At 44.0% G+C, this 22487-nt stretch overlaps 1 protein-coding gene across 1 annotated transcript in view; it reads right to left on the reverse strand.

The window, feature by feature from the left end:
* LOC126344642 (2-oxoglutarate dehydrogenase complex component E1-like) overlaps window positions 1-21784 on the reverse strand; it is a 161685-nt gene extending 139901 nt beyond the window's left edge. Inside the window, exons 1-4 of the mRNA XM_050002040.1 lie at window positions 21730-21784; window positions 21124-21405; window positions 12544-12716; window positions 7250-7461 (exon numbers count right to left, since the gene is read on the reverse strand). Of these exons, the coding sequence (XP_049857997.1) occupies window positions 7250-7461; window positions 12544-12716; window positions 21124-21405; window positions 21730-21784 (722 nt within the window). The remainder of the gene's footprint in view (window positions 1-7249; window positions 7462-12543; window positions 12717-21123; window positions 21406-21729) is intronic.
* Between the last annotated feature and the right edge of the window lie 703 nt (window positions 21785-22487).

Here is a 22487-nt window from a genome sequence, read left to right on the forward strand (position 1 = left end):
GATACAGCAAGGGCTCTGGAACAGCAGTTGAACGGAATGGACAGAGTTTAGAAAGGAGGATATAAGATGAACATCAACAAAAGCAAAACGAGGATAAAGGTCGAATTAAATCAGGTGATGTTGGTATTAGATCAGGAAATGAGACACTTAAAGTAGTAGATGAGTTTTTTATTTAGTGAGCAAAATAACTGATGATGGTCGAAGTAGAGAGGATATAAAATGTCGACTGGCAATGGCAAGGAAAGTATTTCTGAAGAAGAGAAATTTGTTAATATCGAGTACAGATTTAAGTCTCAGGAAGTATTTTCTAAAAGTATTTGTATGGAATGTAGCCATGTATGGATGTGAAACATGGACAATAAATAGTTTACACAAGAATTCTGAAGATTAGATGGGTACATCACGCAACTAATGAAAATGTACCGAATAGAACTGTGGAGAAGAGAAATTTGTGGCACAGTTTGACTAGAAGAAGGGATCGGTTGGTAGACATGTTCTGAGACATCAAAGGATCACCAAGTTAGTATTGGGGGCAGCGTGGAGGGTAAAAATCGTCGAGGGAGACCAAGAGATGAATACACTAAGCAGATTCAGAAGGATGTAGAGTGCAGTAGTTGATTGTAGATGAAGACGCTAGCACAGGATAGAGTAGCATGGAGAGCTGCATCAAACCAGCCTCTGGACTGAAGACCACCACCACCACCACAACAACAAAGCAATTTATTCCATTGAATTCCTGCACTGGTTGTGTACGGTCCCCGCTTTTAGCTTTTGTTCCAACTGTGTTGAAGTACCGTCTGGAGATATGCAAAAAGCGCGTGACAAGAAAATGTGCTCGATAACTTTAAAAAGAAACAGAGAGTAAGATGTTTTCTCCCCAGCTTGACATATACGCTGTTATCAAAACAGAACTTCCTTTAGTCACTGCAGCTGTGGTTTTATCTCTACTACACTTCCTATGCTGTGCTTAACACGCAGTGACCGTGTCAAGTGTATTTACAGCGAATATTGTAGATCACAGCATTTGAAATAAATGCAAATTTAACAAAATGCAATATTCATTGTGATCTGTCTAAGACATTTGGAAATAGCAACATTCTTATAGAGAAACTGAAATCGTATGCGACTGAATACACATACGGAAAGTGAAGAATTCAAATCTTCGTCAGCCATTCAGATGTAGGGTTACAATGCTTCCCTGTTCCCTCAGATGACTATTCTTGTACAACTTAACTGTAGTCCATAAGGATTACAATCCACGGTGGCATTAAACTTAAGATTTTCTACACTATATATTATGGGACAAGTAATAATTTATTTACTGCACGGTTCTAGGCGCTTCAGTCCGGAACCGTGCGACTGCTACGGTCGCCGGTTCGAATACTGCTTCGAGCATGGATGTGTGTGATGTCCTTAGGTTAGTTAGGTTTGAGTAGCTCTAAGTTCTAGGGAACTGATGACCTCAGATGTTGGGTCCCATAGGGCTGAGAGCCATTTGAACCATTTTTGAACCATTTACTGCATATTTAACTAACAGGATATAGTGATTCATCTAAGGAAGATACATCATTAAGTGAGCACAGAGGTATAATACTGGATTCATTCTCCTGTTGTTTCCTGTACAAGATAGCCCATCTTACAAAGATGTGAAAACAAATTTCTTTCATTTCCTTGAAAACGTCATAGTCAGGTCTGTGAAATATGTATCGGACCGGATTGGTGTAAACGGGTTATTATTTAATTTGGAAAACACAATTAATAAAATTGTGTACAAGGTGGGATGTAGTTCTGACATCACTATATTTCTGGGCCTGATTATTGATGGGACCTTCAACTGGAAATAAATATTTACATCTCCTTCCAGCTTAAATAAATAGCAGCTTTTTCACTGAATAGCAGTCGATTTAATGAAGTTATCTTCCGTTGTCTACTGATTGCCTGATTGTCTGATAGCACGCATAATAACATTATGCAGCAATAGTGTCCTTAAACGCAAGCATTCGTTGCATAAAGAAGTGTGGAGTATGTGTTGGCGGGCTTCCTCAAACACCTTGTAGGAAGCTATTTAAACAGCTATGCACTCAGAATAGAAAACACGGTTTCCAGAATACAGCCGGAGTTTGGCACAAAAAGGAACAAATTATGCAGACGTAAAAATATCTCTAATGAACTGAATGTACTGACAGACAATCACTTTTGCTTAGCAACTAATTTTATCCACAGGTAATATTATGAATCACAATGCAACCGTTAGTTAGATGCAAGTCCACACAACTAAAAATAATTCACTTAAGGAATTAATCTTCTCAATCAGTGTTCAAATAAGGAAAGAAAAGTTCACGTTTTCAGTCTAGTCAGAAGGAATAGTGAATTAGTCACTGATAGACTAAGTCAACTAGAAAGTTTATCACTGAGACGAATCCTGGCTAGAAAGTTCCTCTCTGAGAGACTATGCCTGACTTGAAGTTAACTGTCCATTAGCTGTAGAGTCCAATGAGACAGTGGTCAATGATGAGAACAAAGGCTTCTGCTGTATAGATAGCTTGGCTGCTCTCAGAACGTACTGGAGCTGGAGTGTCTGGGACCGCTCGTCAATGGGAATTAGCTGGCTACGTGCTGAGTGGTCAATTAAGCAATTGTTGGATGGAAAGTTACTTGTCCTGTACCCAAGTGGACATGTGACCACCATAGAGAAAAAGTCCAGTGACTGTAGTGGCGTTGGTTGCAGTGCAAGCACTGCGGATGGCGATGATGGCACTGTGAGATTTCTGCAGACCAGCTGGTAGATGTTATTTAGCATAGGTGGATACTGGCCAGTGTTATTACTTACTGATGGCGCACAATGGCCAGTGTTATTATTCACCAGTAGTTGGTGCCTGCTGATGTGGTAAACCATGAGTGTTGGCTGTGTTGCAATACAGCTGAAGTCTTGGGATTGTGCATCTCTTCCCCACACACCTTCCACCTGGTGATAGATGGTGGAGCCATCTCCATGATGGATAGATCCATCTACACTTGTGTATCCAATGCCTGAGATGTCCCAGCGCTCGTGTAGCAGACGTCCATGGGGATGTGGTCTGTGGTAGCCTTGGGAATTATGGTCTTGAGGATGAGGGGCTCCAGCTGCGGAAGCTGCGGCTTGCCAGGATCCTGATATCGATGGAGCATCTCTGAAAAACAAAATGTGACAGTACCATCATTGGATAATTCCTTGCCCAAAGAGAATGGAGGTGGTTGTTATGTTTCTGGACCCATGCCTGACAGTGCATCTGGTCCTCTACGATCGAGTAGCTCAAAAGTCAGATGATCTGGACTTGGACCCAGAGAGAATATAGCAGCAAACGCTTCATAATTCAGCGGGTAGCGATGTGCTTGTCCAGCTGGTGGTGGATCACTATGGGCTATAGGCTCAATGATGGAAAACTGGGTGCGCCGAGGATGATTCTGGACAGGGACTGTTACTGTGTTGGGGCATGATGTGTTAGGTTGAGAGAAAGAGCGTCAAAGTATTCACTCCATTGTGATCCTGCTGTAGATCAGCCATTTGTATCTTAAAAGACCAGACCAAACGCTCAGCAAGATCATTAGATTCCTGATGAAAGGATGCCACTCAGACGTATAGATGCTGTTTACCTCGCAGAACTGCCTGAATTCCTCTGAACAGAATTGAAGCCCTTTTATCTACGGCCAGAGCAGTCAGCAACCTTTCAGTCAAAAAGACAAATGACAATACTTGAATTGTTTTGCAGAGGTAATGGACCTCACATGAGAAATGTACGGAAATTTTCTATGTGCAGCGATCAAAATAAGCTATTTAGCCTCCAAAAATGGTTCTGTAAGATCCAGATGTACCCACAGGCACAGCCATGTAGGAGGAGACCACTTGAAATATCTTTTTGGTAGGGTCACCTGGTGGCCTTGTCAGCAATCGCAGTCAGCAAGAGTGTGTTTGATGTCCCTATCAGTACCCATCCAGTATGCACCATCCTGGGCCATCCTCTTCCTATGATGCCCCAATATCCTTGATGGAGGAAGTCGACTACTTCACAGTGAAGGGCTCTAGAAACAATGACCTGCATTTTGCCACTCTCACTAAGGACGAGGAGAACATCCTTGAAAACAAGGAGACCATGACGTCATTGCCAATAGGCAGCCGTCTCTTGAATGCAAATGAGCTTCTTATCAACTGCCCAACCGGTGGTGACATAACGTGAAATCTCCTGCAGAACTGTGGCAGAATATGGAGTCTGTCTTCATGACAATAATGTTATCCAGATAAAAGACCATTCTATTGACGTCATTCGTCAATTGCTCCAGATAGTGTTGCTAAATGGCCGAGGCACAGGATACCCGGATGGTAAATGGTTGTACCAAAATAAGCCAAAGGGCATATTGATCATCGAAGGACAATTGGTGATAAGATTCCTGATGGTCCGTCTGCAAAAACGGTGCCTCTAGCCATCGGTGGCCATGACGTCCTCCACTTTGGGTTTCGGGTAGAGCTAATGATAACGTATCGATATATCGGTGTCATTGCAAAACGTATCGAAGTATGGCGGATATGTCCCTCTCGCAATATGTCAATATACCGACTTCGAATCGGCAATATCGAGTGCCAATACTTTTATTTTATGTTTTTTCACCATTTTTGGTAAATATTTGAAGCCCTTCTTTTGAAATTGCAGTAGAACATAATTTTACTTTCACTGTGTGAAGCAGGCTTACTACTTTTTGAGCTTTCATCATGTCCAATCTTTCTCTTTGAATGTGTGAAGCAAGAATAGATGGCACAAGAGAGGAAATTCGATTGTACTGTGGGGTGACAGTGTGAAGAAACAGCACATCAGTTGCGTTAACAAAATATTTTTAACCAATTAATGTGCTATTTCGTCACATCGGCATTCTTTAAAAACAGTTGCTGAAAATGATGGACAAAAATCTGTATGACTAGATTGGTCTTTGCGGTGATTGGTGACGTGTGAGGGTAAATGTTTACGTAATTGGGGCTCGGCGGTACTGACAGGAACTGCATCGTTTAGCGTCATCCCGCAATTCTAACACTACAACTGCTAGGTCGTTGGGGTTGGCAAAAATAAAAAAAAAACTGGTTAGTCAGCGTGAAGAGTTCCGGACAAACCCGATATGTTACGAAATCGAACGACGGACCCATCGGACACCTTTTATTGTGCCATTTACATGCAGTTACCATTATTAGCAAAGTGGTTATCGTCAAGCGTGAACGTGCAGTGTTTTCCTTTCAGTTCTTGCTCAAAGCAGACTGCTACCTTGTTGATGTACAGAATGTCTAATAATAAATCAATACTTAAATACACAACTCAACCGGCAGTTATATGTGCAGCCGATATTTTTGTAGGGCATCATTATATTTATAAATCGCTACTTTCTTTCGATTTGTCTATAGTCGATAGTGATTTTGTCCTAAATTCCGGTATATCGGATCCCCGATATTTTAAAAGTATCAACAGTCCTAGTATCGATCAGGTATCTACACCTGTTTGGGCATTGATCGTGGACTTGAAGTCAGCAGACACGAAGGGAACGGACCGGGTTTTCGACTAGCAAAATGGATGTGGCTCACAAGTTATCGGTGATCGATGTGAGGACACCTCCATGCTGTATCCTACTAATTCTAAATGTAGGTTGTAGCTCAAGGCGAGAGTTAAGTTCCGTGTCTAGGGGAGCAGCGTCAGTGAGCCATCATTTAAGCGGCGCATCTTTTATTGGAAAGATGTCCATTGATGTTTATGTATGCTGCAGCGCCCACTACTTAAACCTAGCCTCAGCTGATTAGTGTTCTCTACAGGCCATCGGGAATTTCATGGGGATAGTAAAATCCACTTTGAGATTACCCCTAAACATAACGACGTACTGAGACATCCGTCAACGACTTACTACCGGCGACCAGACACTCTTTCGGAGCGAAACTAGGTTAATTTGCAAACACAAGACAATCCTTTGGTTTAAGTAAATGTTTTTAGGCATAGTCCTCTATGTGTAACTGTTAAGAGTAGATGTTAACACAGAAACTGCCCAAAAACCGCACCAACTAATTATTTGCAGTCACTCATAACCATTTCATTGTTTCTCTTGTACTATTCGAACAAATCTTTTCCTAAACTCTTTCTGTTTGCAGAAAGCTTCAAAGCGTTAATTGTGACCTTGTTGCAGTATCAGAATTCGTTAACAGTGTGTTAAATGTCTTACAAAAAATGGTACGGTATAGTGATAAGGATTTCGAAAATCTGTTTAAAAAGGCCTCAAAATTCGCAAAAGATGTCAAAATAACATCATTGTGTGTGTGTCCACAATGAAACACCGAGAAAATAGACGTGCTAGGACCCCAGAAGAAAGGCAGTGTTATCTTTCTCGTATCGCGTGATAAAAGAGCTTCATAACAAGTTCACAACAAAAGAGCCATTAGAATTAAATCCCTTCAGGGCACCATTCCGAGAAAATACGTAAATTGCCGTCTCGAAGGTACACTGGAGTCCATCAAGTTTTGTCAGTGTTGCCATAATCCTGGACTACATCTGGAGAACTAACCGTATGCAAAAAAGGACCGGCTTAGGGACGAACCAAGTACAAGTTCATACAACTCTTTGGCGGCGTTATAGAGAAGCAATTCAATTTTTTTCCAGTATTAGAACTCTGCTCCAAATTTTAGTCACCATTTCATTTTCTGCAGCAACGTCAGAAAGGACATTTTCGACTTGAAAATGTTTAGAAACCTACCTAAGTAACAGCACAAATCGAACAGAGTGACTGGTCATGTTTTGCTCTCTGTGTATCACAGCGTTTCAGTTGATCAAAAAATGGTTCAAATGGCTCTGAGCACTATGGGACTTGGCATCTGAGGCGATCAGTCCCCTAGAACTTAGAACTACTTAAAGCTAACTAACCTAAGGACATCACACACATCCATGCCCGAGACAGGATTCGAACCTGCGACCATAGCGGTCGCGCGGTTTCAGACTGAAGCGCCTAGAACCGCTCGGCCACACCGACCGGCTTCAGTTGATCCAGAGGAAACAGTGAATCACTTTTCCACACTACCTTGACGAATACTCTCTTCTTAAATATAAGTGCTAGCAGCTATTCAGTATTTGCTTACTTAACACCGATAAATTTTATGAGCTGACATTAAATAGTCGTAACGAAAATTGTGTCTTTATAAAATTGAAACAGAACACCAGCCGGAAAAAAACACTGAAAACGGCCATGCACGCACCCTTCGATGCCGAATCTGCGCACGCTGCCCCAGTTGGCGGACAAGAAGTTCTCGAAAGCGTGCGCCGCGATCAGCTTGTCGAGCGCGCGCCTGCGCACCGCGGCTGACAGCAGCGCGTTCTGCGGCGGTTCCAGCTGCTGGCGCAGCCACTGCCGTTGCTCGAACGAGTCGGTCAGCTGGTACTCGGCGCCCACCGGCCCGCAGTAAGCCGCCTGCCGGCACACGCAACGCCAAGCTGCAGCGGCCGACGATTTCTTTTCTGGTATCACTAAGAAGCTAAGTGTCGACACTATCTCTAACCCCTGAAACGCTCCCTTAACTCGTCAAGCTAAACATCAAGGGTTGCATTAGTGTTCGATTACGTCGTGTTCTTAAGAACTGATATCGAGATTTTGAACATCACATCCGAGAAAACGATGCGGATCGCCTCGCATCAGTAGTTCTCGACGCCGGAACGGGGACAGTTATTGACTGATCTCGTAAGGGTTCTCGGATGTGTTTTGTAGTTTATTTCCAGTACGTCTTACCTCTGCAATTTGGGCAATGCCCTCCACTTGTTCACAGAGTGTTACATTGAAATATGTAATTAAAGAAACAATACATAACACAAAAAACAGCAAAAGGTTGTCTGGAAAACTAGTCTCAGGAACGGCTGTTGGTTTGTTTTGTTATATAAAACGTGTTTTTAGAAGTGCAGCAGGGGTGCTACAAACACAGTCGGGGATCAAGAACCTTACTAGTACAATCTGCTGCAGGGCTCAAGCGTATCGTGTCCTTAGCAGCTAGGATGTACTCATAATTTATCAACGCTGTCCGATAGGACTCTCTGCTGCAGATGTCTTCCGCAAAACCTCAAGTACGAAAGTCAATGAGGGAAAGATCAGCCTAGTGTGACAGGATTCGGTTCTTATGGTGGTGCAGCCGACCAGAAGATAATGATCACAGGAACGAATGAGCATTGTCGCATTGAGTGATACAGACAACATAGTCATTAGTCTGCGGAATAGTGAAGAAGATTTCATTGGCTGATGGGTCGCGGTACACGATGTGTACTCCGTTGGGTATGAGTGTGAACCATGAATGGATGGAGAATGCCATTTACCTAAGCGAGTTGTACTGCCACTGAATTTCGGCAGTGTGATTAGTTTACGATTGTATTTCTTGATCTGAGCTCGAGCAATAGCTTTTATTTAAGATGATTGTCTAAACAGTCCTGTCAATAATACGCTCCTCACACTGTGGATTCATTATCACCTTCACGGTACCCACTGACAGAGCAGGTTGCATTGCATCAAGGTAAGAAGAAAATCACATGGGTTTCCTGAAGTAGACAGGTCTGCTCAAAGCCCTGATTGAGCTTTATGCAACATCTTTCTGATGAACTAAGGCGTCGGCTGTGCGCACGATTATTTCACCCAAAACTGAAAACAGTTGTTCACCAGGATTTTGGGGAAATGAAACAAATTCCACATGCAGCATATCAGTGATAAATGGGAAGGCTTTTACGAAGAGGAGTCACCATAGAATCAGTAAAAGAAGGGCTGTCATTTAAGCAAAGTCTTTGCAATTTTTTAAGCTATGCATTTTGCTTCTAGATAGAAGGAGTTCCTGGAGCACTTACTGGACGCGAAAAGTACCCTCTCAGTTCGTCCCGACAAGCCGATTGCACCTGCTGGAAAACCCCAGAAAAACCCACCTTCCGATCAACAGCAAGGGCAAAGAAAAAGTCTTAAAGAAGAAAAAACTATTTGATTCCTGCACACAATTGTGTATTGGATATTTATACTGTCTTTCGGAAAGTGTCATCCAGAAGCTGGGAATGACGTAATCTGATGTGTGATAGGAAACCTGAAATTCCTGAAAGATTGAAGAACATGTCGCCAAGATGGAAGCAGCGTGGCCAACAATGAGCTCGACCATTCGCTTTATCTCCACAGAGCGTGTGAGTTCGGCAATGTTCACGGCTTATGCCAGCATAACGTTTGCAAAGGGAGCGTGTCAGACTGGAGTGAAGTGAACTATGTATGCAGGAACACAAACACTAAACTCCGCCTCCCCCTCCTCTTATTCCCCCCCCCCCCAGGTCTCAGTTCAATACAGACTAAATTACGTAGAATATTAAGTTGGTCTACAAGTAAATTGGAAACATCAGGGATAAAATATTTTATGCTTTCCTATAATTACCACGCTAGAGAATGCTGGAGTGCACTAACAGGACACACTTGCAATATTATATCACATCCATCACAATGCTTAAATGCCTCAAGACCAAACCGTAGTTGCTTCAGAACCTATCACAAAAAAAAAAAAAAATTAAGACAGTGATAACAGTTGAGTTGAAGAAAGTAGCTTTTGTCGTCTATGAGAAAATCTAGGATCAGATAATGCAGTTGGTTAAATATGAAATACTAGGCAAATTGTCTCCAGTCACCAATCATTTGTTTAGGAATAATATTGACGAGAGTTTACGTCTTATTCTCATATCTGAAAATGAGACTTGAACTGTCGAAACCAATTATATCTTAAACTAAAGATATCCACTGAGGTGACAAAAGTCATGGGATAGCGATATGCTCATATACAGATGGCGGTATGTTCGCGTACACTAGAGCTGAAAGGAAACTGTATTGGTGGGACTGTCATTTGAACTCGGGTGATTCATGTGAAAAGGTTTCGAATGTGATTACGACCGCACGATGGGAATCAAGAGACTCTGAACGCGGAATGATAGTTGAAGTTAGATGCATAGGACATTGCAAGGTACACTCCTGGAAATGGAAAAAAGAACACACTGACACCGGTGTGTCAGACCCACCATACTTGATCCGGACACTGCGAGAGGGCTGTACAAGCAATGATCACACGCACGGCACAGCGGACACACCAGGAACCGCGGTGTTGGCCGTCGAATGGCGCTAGCTGCGCAGCATTTGTGCACCGCCGCCGTCAGTTTCAGCCAGTTTGCCGTAGCATACGGAGCTCCATCGCAGTCTTTAACACTGGTAGCATGCCGCGACAGCGTGGACGTGAACCGTACGTGCAGTTGACGGACTTTGAGCGAGGGCGTATAGTGGGCATGCGGGAGGCCGGGTGGACGTACCGCCGAATTGCTCAACACGTGGGGCGTGAGGTCTCCACAGTACATCGATGTTGTCGCCAGTGGTCGGCGGAAGGTGCACGTGCCCGTCGACCTGGGACCGGACCGCAGCGACGCACGGATGCACGCCAAGACCGTAGGATCCTACGCAGTGCCGTAGGGGACCGCACCGCCAGTTACCAGCAAATTAGGGACACTGTTGCTCCTGGGGTATCGGCGAGGACCATTCGAAACCGTCTCCATGTAGCTGGGCTACGGTCCCGCACACCGTTAGGCCGTCTTCCGCTCACGCCCAAACATCGTGCAGCCCGCCTCCAGTGGTGTCGCGACAGGCGTGAATGGAGGGACGAATGGAGACGTGTCGTCTTCAGCGATGAGAGTCGCTTCTGCCTTGGTGCCAATGATGGTCGTATGCGTGTTTGGCGCCGTGCAGGTGAGCGCCACAATCAGGACTGCATACGACCGAGGCACACAGGGCCAACACCCGGCATCATGGTGTGGGGAGCGATCTCCTACACTGGCCGTACACCTCTGGTGATCGTCGAGGGGACACTGAATAGTGCACGGTACATCCAAACCGTCATCGAACCCATCGTTCTACCATTCCTAGACCGGCAAGGGAACTTGCTGTTCCAACAGGACAATGCACGTCCGCATGTATCCCGTGCCACCCAACGTGCTCTAGAAGGTGTAAGTCAACTACCCTGGCCAGCAAGATCTCCGGATCTGTCCCCCATTGAGCATGTTTGGGACTGGATGAAGCGTCGTCTCACGCGGTCTGCACGTCCAGCACGAACGCTGGTCCAACTGAGGCGCCAGGTGGAAATGGCATGGCAAGCCGTTCCACAGGACTACATCCAGCATCTCTACGATCGTCTGCATGGGAGAATAGCAGCCTGCATTGCTGCGAAAGGTGGATATACACTGTACTAGTGCCGACATTGTGCATGCTCTGTTGCCTGTGTCTATGTGCCTGTGGTTCTGTCAGTGTGATCATGTGAAGTATCTGATCCCAGGAATGTGTCAATAAAGTTTCCCCTTCCTGGGACAATGAATTCACGGTGTTCTTATTTCAATTTACAGGAGTGTATATGTGGTAACAGTGCTTCGGTACACACAAATGCCACCTACGCAGCTCGCTCATTTTCAACAATGATGTTCTTGCTGTTACTTCTGGTGGCATACTATGTTATGTGACCGAAGGCCTCTGATTTCTGCCGAGTGATGACTATGATTAATTTACCAAGAGTAAGGAATATCTCTTCTTTATCATACATCATTGTAAAACAAGAATGTCTGTTGTTGTTGTGGTCTTCAGTCTTGAGACTGGTTTGATGCAGCTCTCCATACTACTCAATTCTGTGCAAGCTTCATCATCTCCCAGTACTTACTGCAACCTACATCCTTCTGTATCTGCCTAGTGTATCCATCTCTTGGTCTCCCTCTACGATTTTTACCCTCCACGTTGCCCTCCAATGCTAAATTTGTGAACCCTTGATGCCTTAGAACATGTCCTACCAACCGGTCCCTTCATTATTCTTAAACTTACAAAACTACAGAATACGGTAAATATGCATATAAAAGAAGGATGATACGTACTTTTACCAGGACTGGAGGGGGCGGGGCACAACTTTAGCAGTTCTGCCATGGAGCCAGGATCCACGCGGTACTCTTTTGGATGGTAATGTTGGAGTGGATCGTGCATGTATAAAAGTATTCTTTAGCTCAAAGTAAAAATAGATGATGGCGCATAGCGACGTAAAGAATATAAAATGAATGTGGAGACATTACACTACACCAAATTCTAGGAATCGAAAAGTTATCTCTGCTTTCTGACCAAACACTTTCATACCTTTGCTTATGATCTATGAACCTAGCACTCTTTTCTTGCACACGTGTTATTTTATAGGCTGTTCTAGGCTCTGTTTTAAGCACACTATGTAGGTTTGTCTACATAAAGTTCTGGTCCAGTATTATGATACACGTGCCGAGTGCATGCCAAAGATCGCACAGCTCATCTCCCAAGGCCGTGGTCTCAACCCTCGGCTGGGATACAGCCCTTTTTTTTCTACTGTTGCGAGTACACACGAGCACTGACGATTTCATTCTCATGGATGACTATAAATGACATTGACACTGAAGAGCACGTGTAGTTTGTTTGAAGTAGTGTAGTTGAGAGCTTGTGAAGCAGACGCACCTCGAGCCGGGCAATGATCTCGCGCAGCGGCAGGCGGTCAGTCTCGCCGCCGCCCACGAACGTGGTCTCGGGCAGGCAGTACATCGTGTCCAGGTCTGCGTCCGGAGGCAGCAGCCGCCGCCAGCGCTCCGCCCCCACAGCCGCGCTGTCCGAGGAGCCAGAGAACCACACGCCTGCCGGACACGTGTACCGTTGTTACTATCGTGACACACCTGCTCCAAATATACCACTAAGGCGACCAAGTTTACACGTGTTGCTCATACAAGCCCACAGTGTATTATGTCCGTCTGATTTTTGACTGTGCTACAGCTGAGGAGAATCTTGATGGGATATAAACTATGTATAGTGTTACTGTTTGTGAAGCCTGTAAATGTCCATCAGTCGCTAAATTAGCGCGTGGAGGTCGTCTTTGATTGTTTATGAAGCGAATTTGGGAGTCCTTTACATGATAAGTAATAAGTGTGAGGCGAAGAAGTTGTTTGCGTATACAGGGTGTTACAAAAAGGTACGGCCAAACTTTCAGGAAACAGTCCTCACATACAAAGAAAGAAAATATGTTATGTGGACATGTTTCCGGAAACGCTTACTTTCCATGTTAGAGCTCATTTTATTACTTCTCTTCATATCACGTTGATCGTGGAATGTTTTGTAGTTGGCAGGAGAGCCAACACCGTGTTACTAGAGGAGGCCGAAAGGCACGCGTTTTAGCTCACGCAGGCTGGAACGGACGTAGCTGGTGGAATACTTAACTTTAATCCATTAATGATGAACGTCGCTCTTGATAGTACATAGTTCACAATATCAATAGTAACTGATAATGGCGCCTTGATAGGTCGTAGCAAATGACGTAGCTGAAGGCTATGCTAAACTATCTTCTCGGCAAATGAGAACGTAAGTAGGCAGTGAACCATCGCTAGCAAAGTCGGCTGTACAACTGGGGCGAGTGCTGGGAAGTCTCTCTAGACCTGCCGTGTGGCGGCGCTCGGTCTGCAATCACCGATAGCGGCGACACGCGGGTCAGACGTATACTACCGGACCGCGGCCGATTTAAGGGCTACCACCTAGCAAGTGTGGTGCCTGGCGGTGACACCACAGAATGGAAACACACAGCAACAGAACGTACCAGCGTGACTTCAAACACTTTGTTACAGGAAATGTTCAAAATGTCCTCCGTTAACGATGATACATGCATCCACCCTCCGTCGTATGGAATCCCTGATGCGCTGATGCAGCCCTGGAGAATGGCACATTGTATCACAGCCGTCCACAATACGAGCACGAAGAGTCTCTACATTTGGTACCGAGGTTGCGTAGACAAGACCTTCCAAATGCCCCCATAAATGAAAGTCAAGAGGGTTGAGGTCAGGAGAGCTTGGAGGTCATGGAATTGGTCCGCCTCTCCCAATCCATCGGTCACCGAATCAGTTGTTGAGAAGCGTACGAACACTTCGACTGAAATGTGCACGAGCTCCATAGTGCATAAACCACATGTTGTGTCGTACTTGTAAGGCACATGTTCTAGCTTGTAAGGCACATGTTCAGGTAGAGTATCCCGTATGAAATCGTGGCGGTGAACCGCGGAATTACAGTACATACTGACGAAATTAAAATGAGCTCTAACATGGAAATTAAGCGTTTCCGGACACATGTCCACATAACATCTTTTCTTTACTTGTGTGTGAGGAATGTTTCCTGAAAGTTTGGGTATACCTTTTTGTAACACCCTGTAGAATCTAATGAATTTCTTCTGGATGATATCGTAGATGGATTTACAAATGTGTGTGTTGAGAGAGTTTCTCTTCAAAATGACATATGTATGATATCTGTACAATGTTTGGTTCTTATGCAATAAATAATTGAAAGTGTTCCCGGGAAATACTCCAAATTACACTATTTATGTAGTTTTTCTGGATCAATCATTTTGAGTATGGCGCCATTTCAGGCAAAAGAAGATTGCAAGCTTCATGCGTGTGTGTGTGTGTGTGTGTGTGTGTGTGTGTGTGTGTGTGTGTGTGTGTGTGTGTACGAAGAAAATCAAAGGAAATAAAGCTTTTTTACACACAATGACTGGATTACGTTCTAAGAGAGGTACCATGTACAAGCAGTGCAGAATTTGACATGTGACATACAGGTTACTTTTCTTTTAGAGGTTCCCTTAGACCGCAGCTTGTGGTCTCGCGGTCCAGTTCTCGATTCCCGGCGTGTTCAGGGATTTTCACCTGCCTCGAGATGACTGGGTGTGTTGTCCTCATCATTTCATCATCATTCATGAAAGTGGCGAGATTGCACTCAGGGAAGGCATCATCATCAGGTTGCCTTATTTTTTTCTGCATATCTTGGAACCTGGCGCATTTTAAGCATAACTTTAACACTACACTGTAACTGGCTGGAGAAATGGAGGGAGAAGGGGAAGGGGAGAGGATAGGATGGGAGGGGGGAGGGGGTGGGGCTTATCATGTGGAGATGATGACGTCATAGATAAAGAAGGCATATCTTCGCACAGTGTAAATAAAGTGCACCAGAATTCCCCCTGTAAACAAAGTAGATTGGGTAGTTGGTGTGTGAGTGTTCATTCCCTCGTTAATCCCAAAAAAACTTTCACATGCAATACTTCTTCATTATTTCTGTAACTAATAAATCCGTTATAAATATTAAAAATCGGAATAAATAATACTAGAAGTACGTGCTTTCTATTCAGAAGATCCTCGGTGGTTACTTTTTCTGAACACAGTTCGCCCAATGTCCATACTGATTTTCTCCCACTCAGAGAGTGCTCAAGACTCTCATATTCACATCTAGCTATTGACCATATACAAAATTTCATCTACTGTTATTCATGAAGAATTTGATAATCAAACTCAGCTATTAATGGCTCCTCTAGTCCTGTCCTGTCTGTCCTGAATGACGCAGTATTGCAGAACCTGGCAGATGAAAAACTTGATAGTAAGGTCCTTACATGTTTCTGTCATCTTAGTCCATTGAATTCTTAGCTAATCCGGTTTTCAAGAGATCATGGGACCTCCCTTATTCTCAGTTCTGCTGAGGCCATTTCCTCTGCCTGGAAAAGTGTACAACCTGTGATTCGGTGTGTCAAACCCAGTCACACAACGCCTCTTTTTTGTGTCATAAATCCTCTTACTGGTGTAGGGTAATTCGCTATGACTTCCTCTGGTGTACCAATCTACTCATCTCAGAGCAACACTTGTATCCAACGCTCTTAGTGGTTTATTGTATGTCTTTCAATCTCTGACTCCTCCTACAGTTTTTATCCTTCAAAGTTTCCAAAAGTGCCATGAAAGTTATTACTAGACCTCTAAACAGGTGCCCTATCAATGTCAATGCTTTACGTATGTTCCTTTCTTCGTTGATTCTGCTGCGATGCGTCCTTCTGTAGCACCACGTCTCAAACACTTCAATTCTCTTCTGTTCCGGTTTTCCCCCTGTCCATAATTCACTAGCATACAAGACGTCGCTCCAAATGTAACATTCTCAGAAATTTCTTTCTCAAATTAAGGCCTATGTTTGATACTAGTGAACTTCTCTTCGCCAAGAACGCCCTCTTTGCCTGTGGCAGACTGCTTTTCGTGTCCTGCTTGCTTTGATTATTTTGCCTCCAAAGCAGCAGAATTCCTTAACTTCTTCTGCTTTGTGGTCACCAATTTTGATGTTAAGTTTCTCGCTATTCTCATTTCTATTACTTCGCATTACTCTCAATCCATATTCTGAGGTCACTACACTGTTCATTCCATTCAACAGGTCCCGTAATTCTTGCTGACTTTCACTGATGGTAACAATGTGATCAGCGAATTTTATCACTGATATCCTTTCACCCAAATTTTAATTCCACTCTTGAACTTTTCTTTTATTTGCGTCATTGTTTATTAGATATATATAGTGAAGGTTAGAGGTGAAAAACTGCATCCCTGTCCAAGACATCGTTCTTGGTGTTCTACTGCTATTGTTCCCTCTTGGTTGTTGTATCTATTGTACATTACCCACCTTTCCACAAAGCTTATTGCTATTTTCTCAGGATTTCGAACATCCTTCACCATTGTACATTGGCTATCACTTTATATAAGCCAAGAATCGTATCAACAAATCGTGATTTTTCGTAAGTCATGCTTCCATTACCAGGGGCGTCAGGATGTCCCTCTGATGCCCTTACCTTTCTCAAAATGGTCGTCATCTGCTATTTCCTCAATTTTCTTTCCTTGCATCTGTATTACGAATGAAAAAACCCCCGACATTGGTGTGAAATTCAACAGTTCTCAGAATATTATAAAAGTCTCGTGTGTTTAATACTCTACCAAGAACCAAAGGAACAGTCAATTAATACAGTTCTTCTGTAGTTTGTTGTTGTCAGCAGCTCGGATGCATGAACTGTTAAGCTGATTGTCCGTTATTTCTCACAATTTCCTGTCCTTTCTATCTTCGGTATTGCGTAGATGACATTTTATCCGAAAGTTTAAGGTATATCTGCAAACTTGAACAGTCGTTTGGTGACTACTTCCTACAACGACTTTAGACAAGCATTTAGCTACCCTTTCAGCACAGCATTTTTACTCCCAATGGTAATTCTATTAGAGCTATGTTTTCGTAACTGCCATCCTAATTGTTTTCATAATTGCCATCCCCATTTTATCATGGAGCTTAATCCCAAATTATCTTCTTTATACTTTCTTACTGATATCCAATTTATGTCTCTCTTAATGCTATACAGGGTGTTTAAAAAGAATGTACAGATTACAAAGTATTATTTTGTCCCAACTATCGATCACTGCGCCTCGACTCGGCTATTGAAGAAAGAAATACATAGTCTAGTTTATATTAATAGCCGCTAGATGTCAGTTGCCTTTGGTTTTGCTTGGTAACCGTCGTATGTTTATAAAGGCTACTCCCCAGCAGAAATCATTTTGTGTTCTCGAGTTTGCGAAGTACAGTTCCATGATTACAGTGAAACGTTTCAGGTTGAGGTACCAAATTGATGGGTGGAACATTCGCAGACGGTATCGACAGTTTCTAGATACAGGATGTGTATGTAAAGGAAAGAGTCCTGGCCGTCCTCGTGTTCCTGAAGAAAATGTTGCACTAATTCAAACTGCTTTCCAACGTAGTCCTTCAAAATCAACTAGTCGTGCCAGTCGGGAGTTACAACAGCCTACAACAACAATTTGGCGTGTTTTGAGACGTCGGTTGGTTATGAAGCCGTAAAAGCTACAGCTGTTACAAGCTCTGCGTCCTGATGACAAACACATCGTGTGGCATTTTGTAACGAGGTTCTTGATGCTACTGACCATAATAACACTTTCGCACAATGCAACGTGTTCAGTAATGAAGCGACTTTCCATGTTAGTGCTAAGATAAATAAACACAACGTTCGAATTTGGGACCTACACAACCCACATGCAGCCATTGAACATGTGCGAGATTCGCCCAAAGTCGATGTGTTTTGTGCGATACCCCTATCATCAGTTTGTGGTCCACTCTTCTTTGATGGAAACACGGTTAGCGGTCAGCAGTATCTCGCTATGTTACAAAACTGGTTGTTTCCGAGGCTGCACGAAGACAACTTCATTTTTCAACAAGACGGGGTACACCCTCCCTGGAGTCGCCAAGTGCTTGAATATCTGAGTGAAACTCTATCGAACCGTTGGATTGGTCGTCAAGGAGCTGGTGACTTAGCATGTCTCAGCTGGAGGTTTCGTTAAAGACAACGTTTATGTACCACCATTCCCACAGAACCGTGAAGAGGTGAAGAACCGGATCCGTACTGCCAAAACATTTGTGACGAAGGACATGCTTGCTCGTGTGTGGGTGGTATTTGAGTATCGATGTGATATTGCTCGTGTCGCTGATGGAGGACGTATTGAACATTTGTAATCTGAATCTGAAAGGTTCGTAAATATGTGTGTAAAGTTTCATATTCGTATGTCATAAAGTTTAATAACTACACAACTGTCCATTAAAATTGCTACACCAACAATAAATGCAGATGGTAAACAGGTATTCATTGGACGAATATATTATACTAGAAGTGACAAGTGATTACATTTTCACGCAGTTTGGGTGCATAGATCCTAAGAAATCAGTACCCAGAACAACCACCTCTGGCCGTTATAACGGCCTTGATACGCCTGGGCATTGAGTCAAACAGAGCTTGGATGGGGTGTACAGATACAGCTGCACATGCAGCTTCAGCACGATACCACATTTCATCAAGAGTAGTGGCTGGCGTATTGAGACGAGCCAGTTGCTCGGCCACCATTGACCAGACGTTTTCAATTGGTGAGAGATCTGGAGAATGTGCTGGCCAGGGCAGCAGTCGAACATTTTCTGTATCCAAAAAGGCCCGTACACTACCTTGCGGTCGGGCGTTATCCTACTGAAATGTATGGTTTCGCAGGGATCGAATGAAGGGTAGAGCCACGGGTCGTAACGCATCTGGAATGTAACGTCCACTGTTCAAATTGCCGCCAATGCGATCAAGAGGTGACCGAGACGTATAACCAATGGCACCCCATACCATCACGCCGGGTGAACGAATACACGCTTCCAAAGTGCGTTCACCGCGATGTCGCAAAACACGGATGCGACCATCATGATGCTGTGAACACAACCTGTATTCACCCGAAAAAATGACGTTTCGCCATTCGTGCACCCAGCTTTGTCGTTGAGTACACCATCGCAGGCGCTCCTGTCTGTGATGCAGCGTCAAGAGTAATCGCAGCCACGGTCTCCGAGTTGATAGTCCATGCTGCTGCAAACGTCGTCGAACTGTTCGTGCAGATGGTTGTTGTCTTGCAAACGTCCCCATCTGTTGACTCAGCAATCGAGACGTGCCTGCACGATCCGTTACAGCCATGCGGATAAGATGCCTGTCATCTCGACGGCTAGTGATACGAGGCCGTTGGGATCCAGCACGGCGTTCCGTATTACCCTCCTGAACCCACCGATTCCATATTCTGGTAACAGTCATTGGGTCTCGACCAACGCGAGCAGTACTGTCGATACGATAAACCTCAATCGCGATAGGCTACAATCTGACTTTTATCAAAGTCGGAAACGTGATGGTACGCAATTCTCCTTCTTACACTAGGCATCACAACAACGTTTCACCAGGCAACGCCGGTCAACTGTTGTTTGTTTATGAGAAATCGGTTGGAAACTTTCTTTATGTCAGCATGTTGTAGGTGTCGCCACCGGCGCCAACCTTGTGTGAATGCTCTGAAAAGGTAATCATTTGCATATCACAGCATCTTCTTCCTGCCGGTTAAATTTCGCGTCTGTAGCACGTCGTCTTCATGGTGTAGCAATTTTAATGGCCAGTAGTGTAGATGCATTCGAAATACGTATATTATTTTTGAACCACCCTGTACTTTAACTAGATTAGATTAGATTAGTTTTTCGTTCCATAGATCCGTGCTGAGGAGATCCTTGAGGATGTGGAACATGTCCTTTTTTATAAAAAGATGAAATAACAATACTAATAGTATGAATATATATATACAATACATCATTTGTTTCTATTAAAAAATTCGTCAATGGAGTAGAAAGAATTGGCCACTAGTAAGTCTTTCAGGCTCCTTTTAAACTGATCTTTATTTGTAACTAAATTTCCTAAGTTTGCTGGCAAATTATTGAAGATGAGTGTTCCTGAGTAGTGGACCCCATTTTGAACTAAAGTAAGTGCTTTTAAGTCCTTATGCAGATCACTTTTGTTCCTCGTATTGTATTTATGAACTGAGCTGTTTGTTGGAAAAAGAGATATATTATTTAGGACAAATTTCATTAAGGAGTAAATATACTGAGAGGCAGTAGTTAGCATACCCAGTTCTTTGAAGAGGTTTCTACAGGACGTCCGTGAATTTACTCCACAAATAAAATAATACATATTACACGCTTTTGGACTCTGAAAACTTTTGTTTGACATGAAGAGTTACCCCAAAATATTATACCATATGACATTATGGAATGAAAGTAGGCAAAGTATGCAAGCATTTTTCACTTTTAAGTCGCCTATGTCTGCAAACACTCGAATTGCAAATACAGATTTGTTAAGGCGTTTCTTCAGTTCTGTGGTGTGCTCCCCCTAACTGAATTTATTATCAAGTTGTAATCCCAGGAATTTAAGACTGTCAACCTCTTCTATCTGCTCTTCTTCATACTTTATGCGTATGCTGGGTGGAAATCTCTTACAGGTTCTAAATTGCATATAGTGAGTCTTTTTGAAGTTTAATGTCAGTGAGTTGGCTTTAAACCATTTATTAATATCCATGAAAATATCATCAGCAGATCTTCCTAGAACTTTACTCGACATACTATTTATTACAATACTTCTGTCATCTGCAAACAAAACGAACTCTGCTTTTGGCAGTGTAACTGATGAGAGATCATTAATGTACACAAGAAAAAGCAATGGCCCTAAGATGGATCCTTGTGGGACACCACAAAGAAAAGATTACGAACTCGATGCACTGCGTGGTACAGAAACATATTAGCAGTAGGAAAAACGCCAACACCGTAAGAAACAGTGAGTGAGATGTGAGACGGCATTAGAAGCGGAGCTGACGGGCGGCGTACCGAGCGGGTCGATGCGCGCGGCAAGGTGTCCGCGGGCCTGGTAGGAGCGCACCAGGGCCTGCAGCAGCGAGTGGTCGCGCGACGTGGCCAGCAGCGGCTGCCTCATCGTCGACGACGCGGCCGCCAGCCTCCTGGGGGGCGGCGAGGGCGGGGGCGGCGGCAGGCGCCGGCGCGCCACGCCCACCTCCTCCTCGGCGGCATATGGGCTGCGCGGCGCCGAGCCGCCCTCCGCCTCCAGATACTCCCGCACCAGCTTCTGCTGCCAGCGCCACGCACATAAGCCTGCTTGCCACAATCTCTCTTTTTACTAGCACAAATTTCTGACGTACTTCGCGTCACAGACAAGTGTACACTGCCAGCATAGCGAGTAAGAGGGAAAATGAGCTGACTCCTCTAACTGAGCCGGCCGCGGTGGACTCGCGGTTCTAGGCGCTCAGTCCGGAACCGCGCGACTGCTGCGGTCGCAGGTTCGAATCCTGCCTCGGGCATGGATGTGTGTGCTGTCCTTAGGTTAGTTAGGTTTAAATAGTTCTAAGTTCTAGGGGACTGATGACCACAGATGTTAAGTCCCATAGTGCTCAGAGCCATTTTTTTCCTCTAACTGACCAATTCCGCCGCGAGATGTCAGTTGCTGCGCTTGTGATCCAAGGAAACAAACCATACTGCGGCAACCGCCCCACACGAACACGATTCGTGAACAGAAATTGACATAATGAAATGAAAAATATGTGGCTTTAATTAACTTACCTCACTGAACATCAGTTGCTAGCTGAGCAGGCTTCGACGTTTTTGAGGATTTTGGGTAATGAGTAATCAGATTAGAATTCTTTGCCTCGCTACCTTCTAATCCAGCGGTAGTTAACCTTTTTTACCTACCGCGTGCCGGCCGGAGCGACCGAGCGGTTTTAGGCGGTACAGTCTGGAACCGCGCGACCGCTACGGTCGCAGGTTCGAATCCTGCCTCGGGCATGAATGTGTGTGATGTCCTTACGTTAGTTAAGTTTAAGCAGTTCTAAGTTCTAGGGGACCGATGACCTCATCAGTTAAGTCTCATAGTGCTGAGAGCCATTTTTGAACGTACCGCGTACTTTTGATCTCGTTAGTAGTAAAATTATCTGACCAACCATCGATTCCACAGTAATGGTTATTTATGAAGTATGGAAGTAACTTTAGTTTATAAAATTTATAAAACAGACTTTTTGCAAGTTAAAATATACACTCAGATGACAAAAGTCACTGGACACCTCCTAGTATCATCTCGGACATCCTTTTGCATAGTTGAGCAACTCAACGTCGTATGGACTCAAAAAGTTGTCGGAAGTCCGCTGCGGAAATGTTGAGCCATGCTGCTGCTATAGCCTTCC

This window comes from Schistocerca gregaria, chromosome 1 (assembly GCF_023897955.1).
Source record: "Schistocerca gregaria isolate iqSchGreg1 chromosome 1, iqSchGreg1.2, whole genome shotgun sequence".
NCBI classification, from domain to species: Eukaryota; Metazoa; Arthropoda; class Insecta; order Orthoptera; family Acrididae; genus Schistocerca; species Schistocerca gregaria.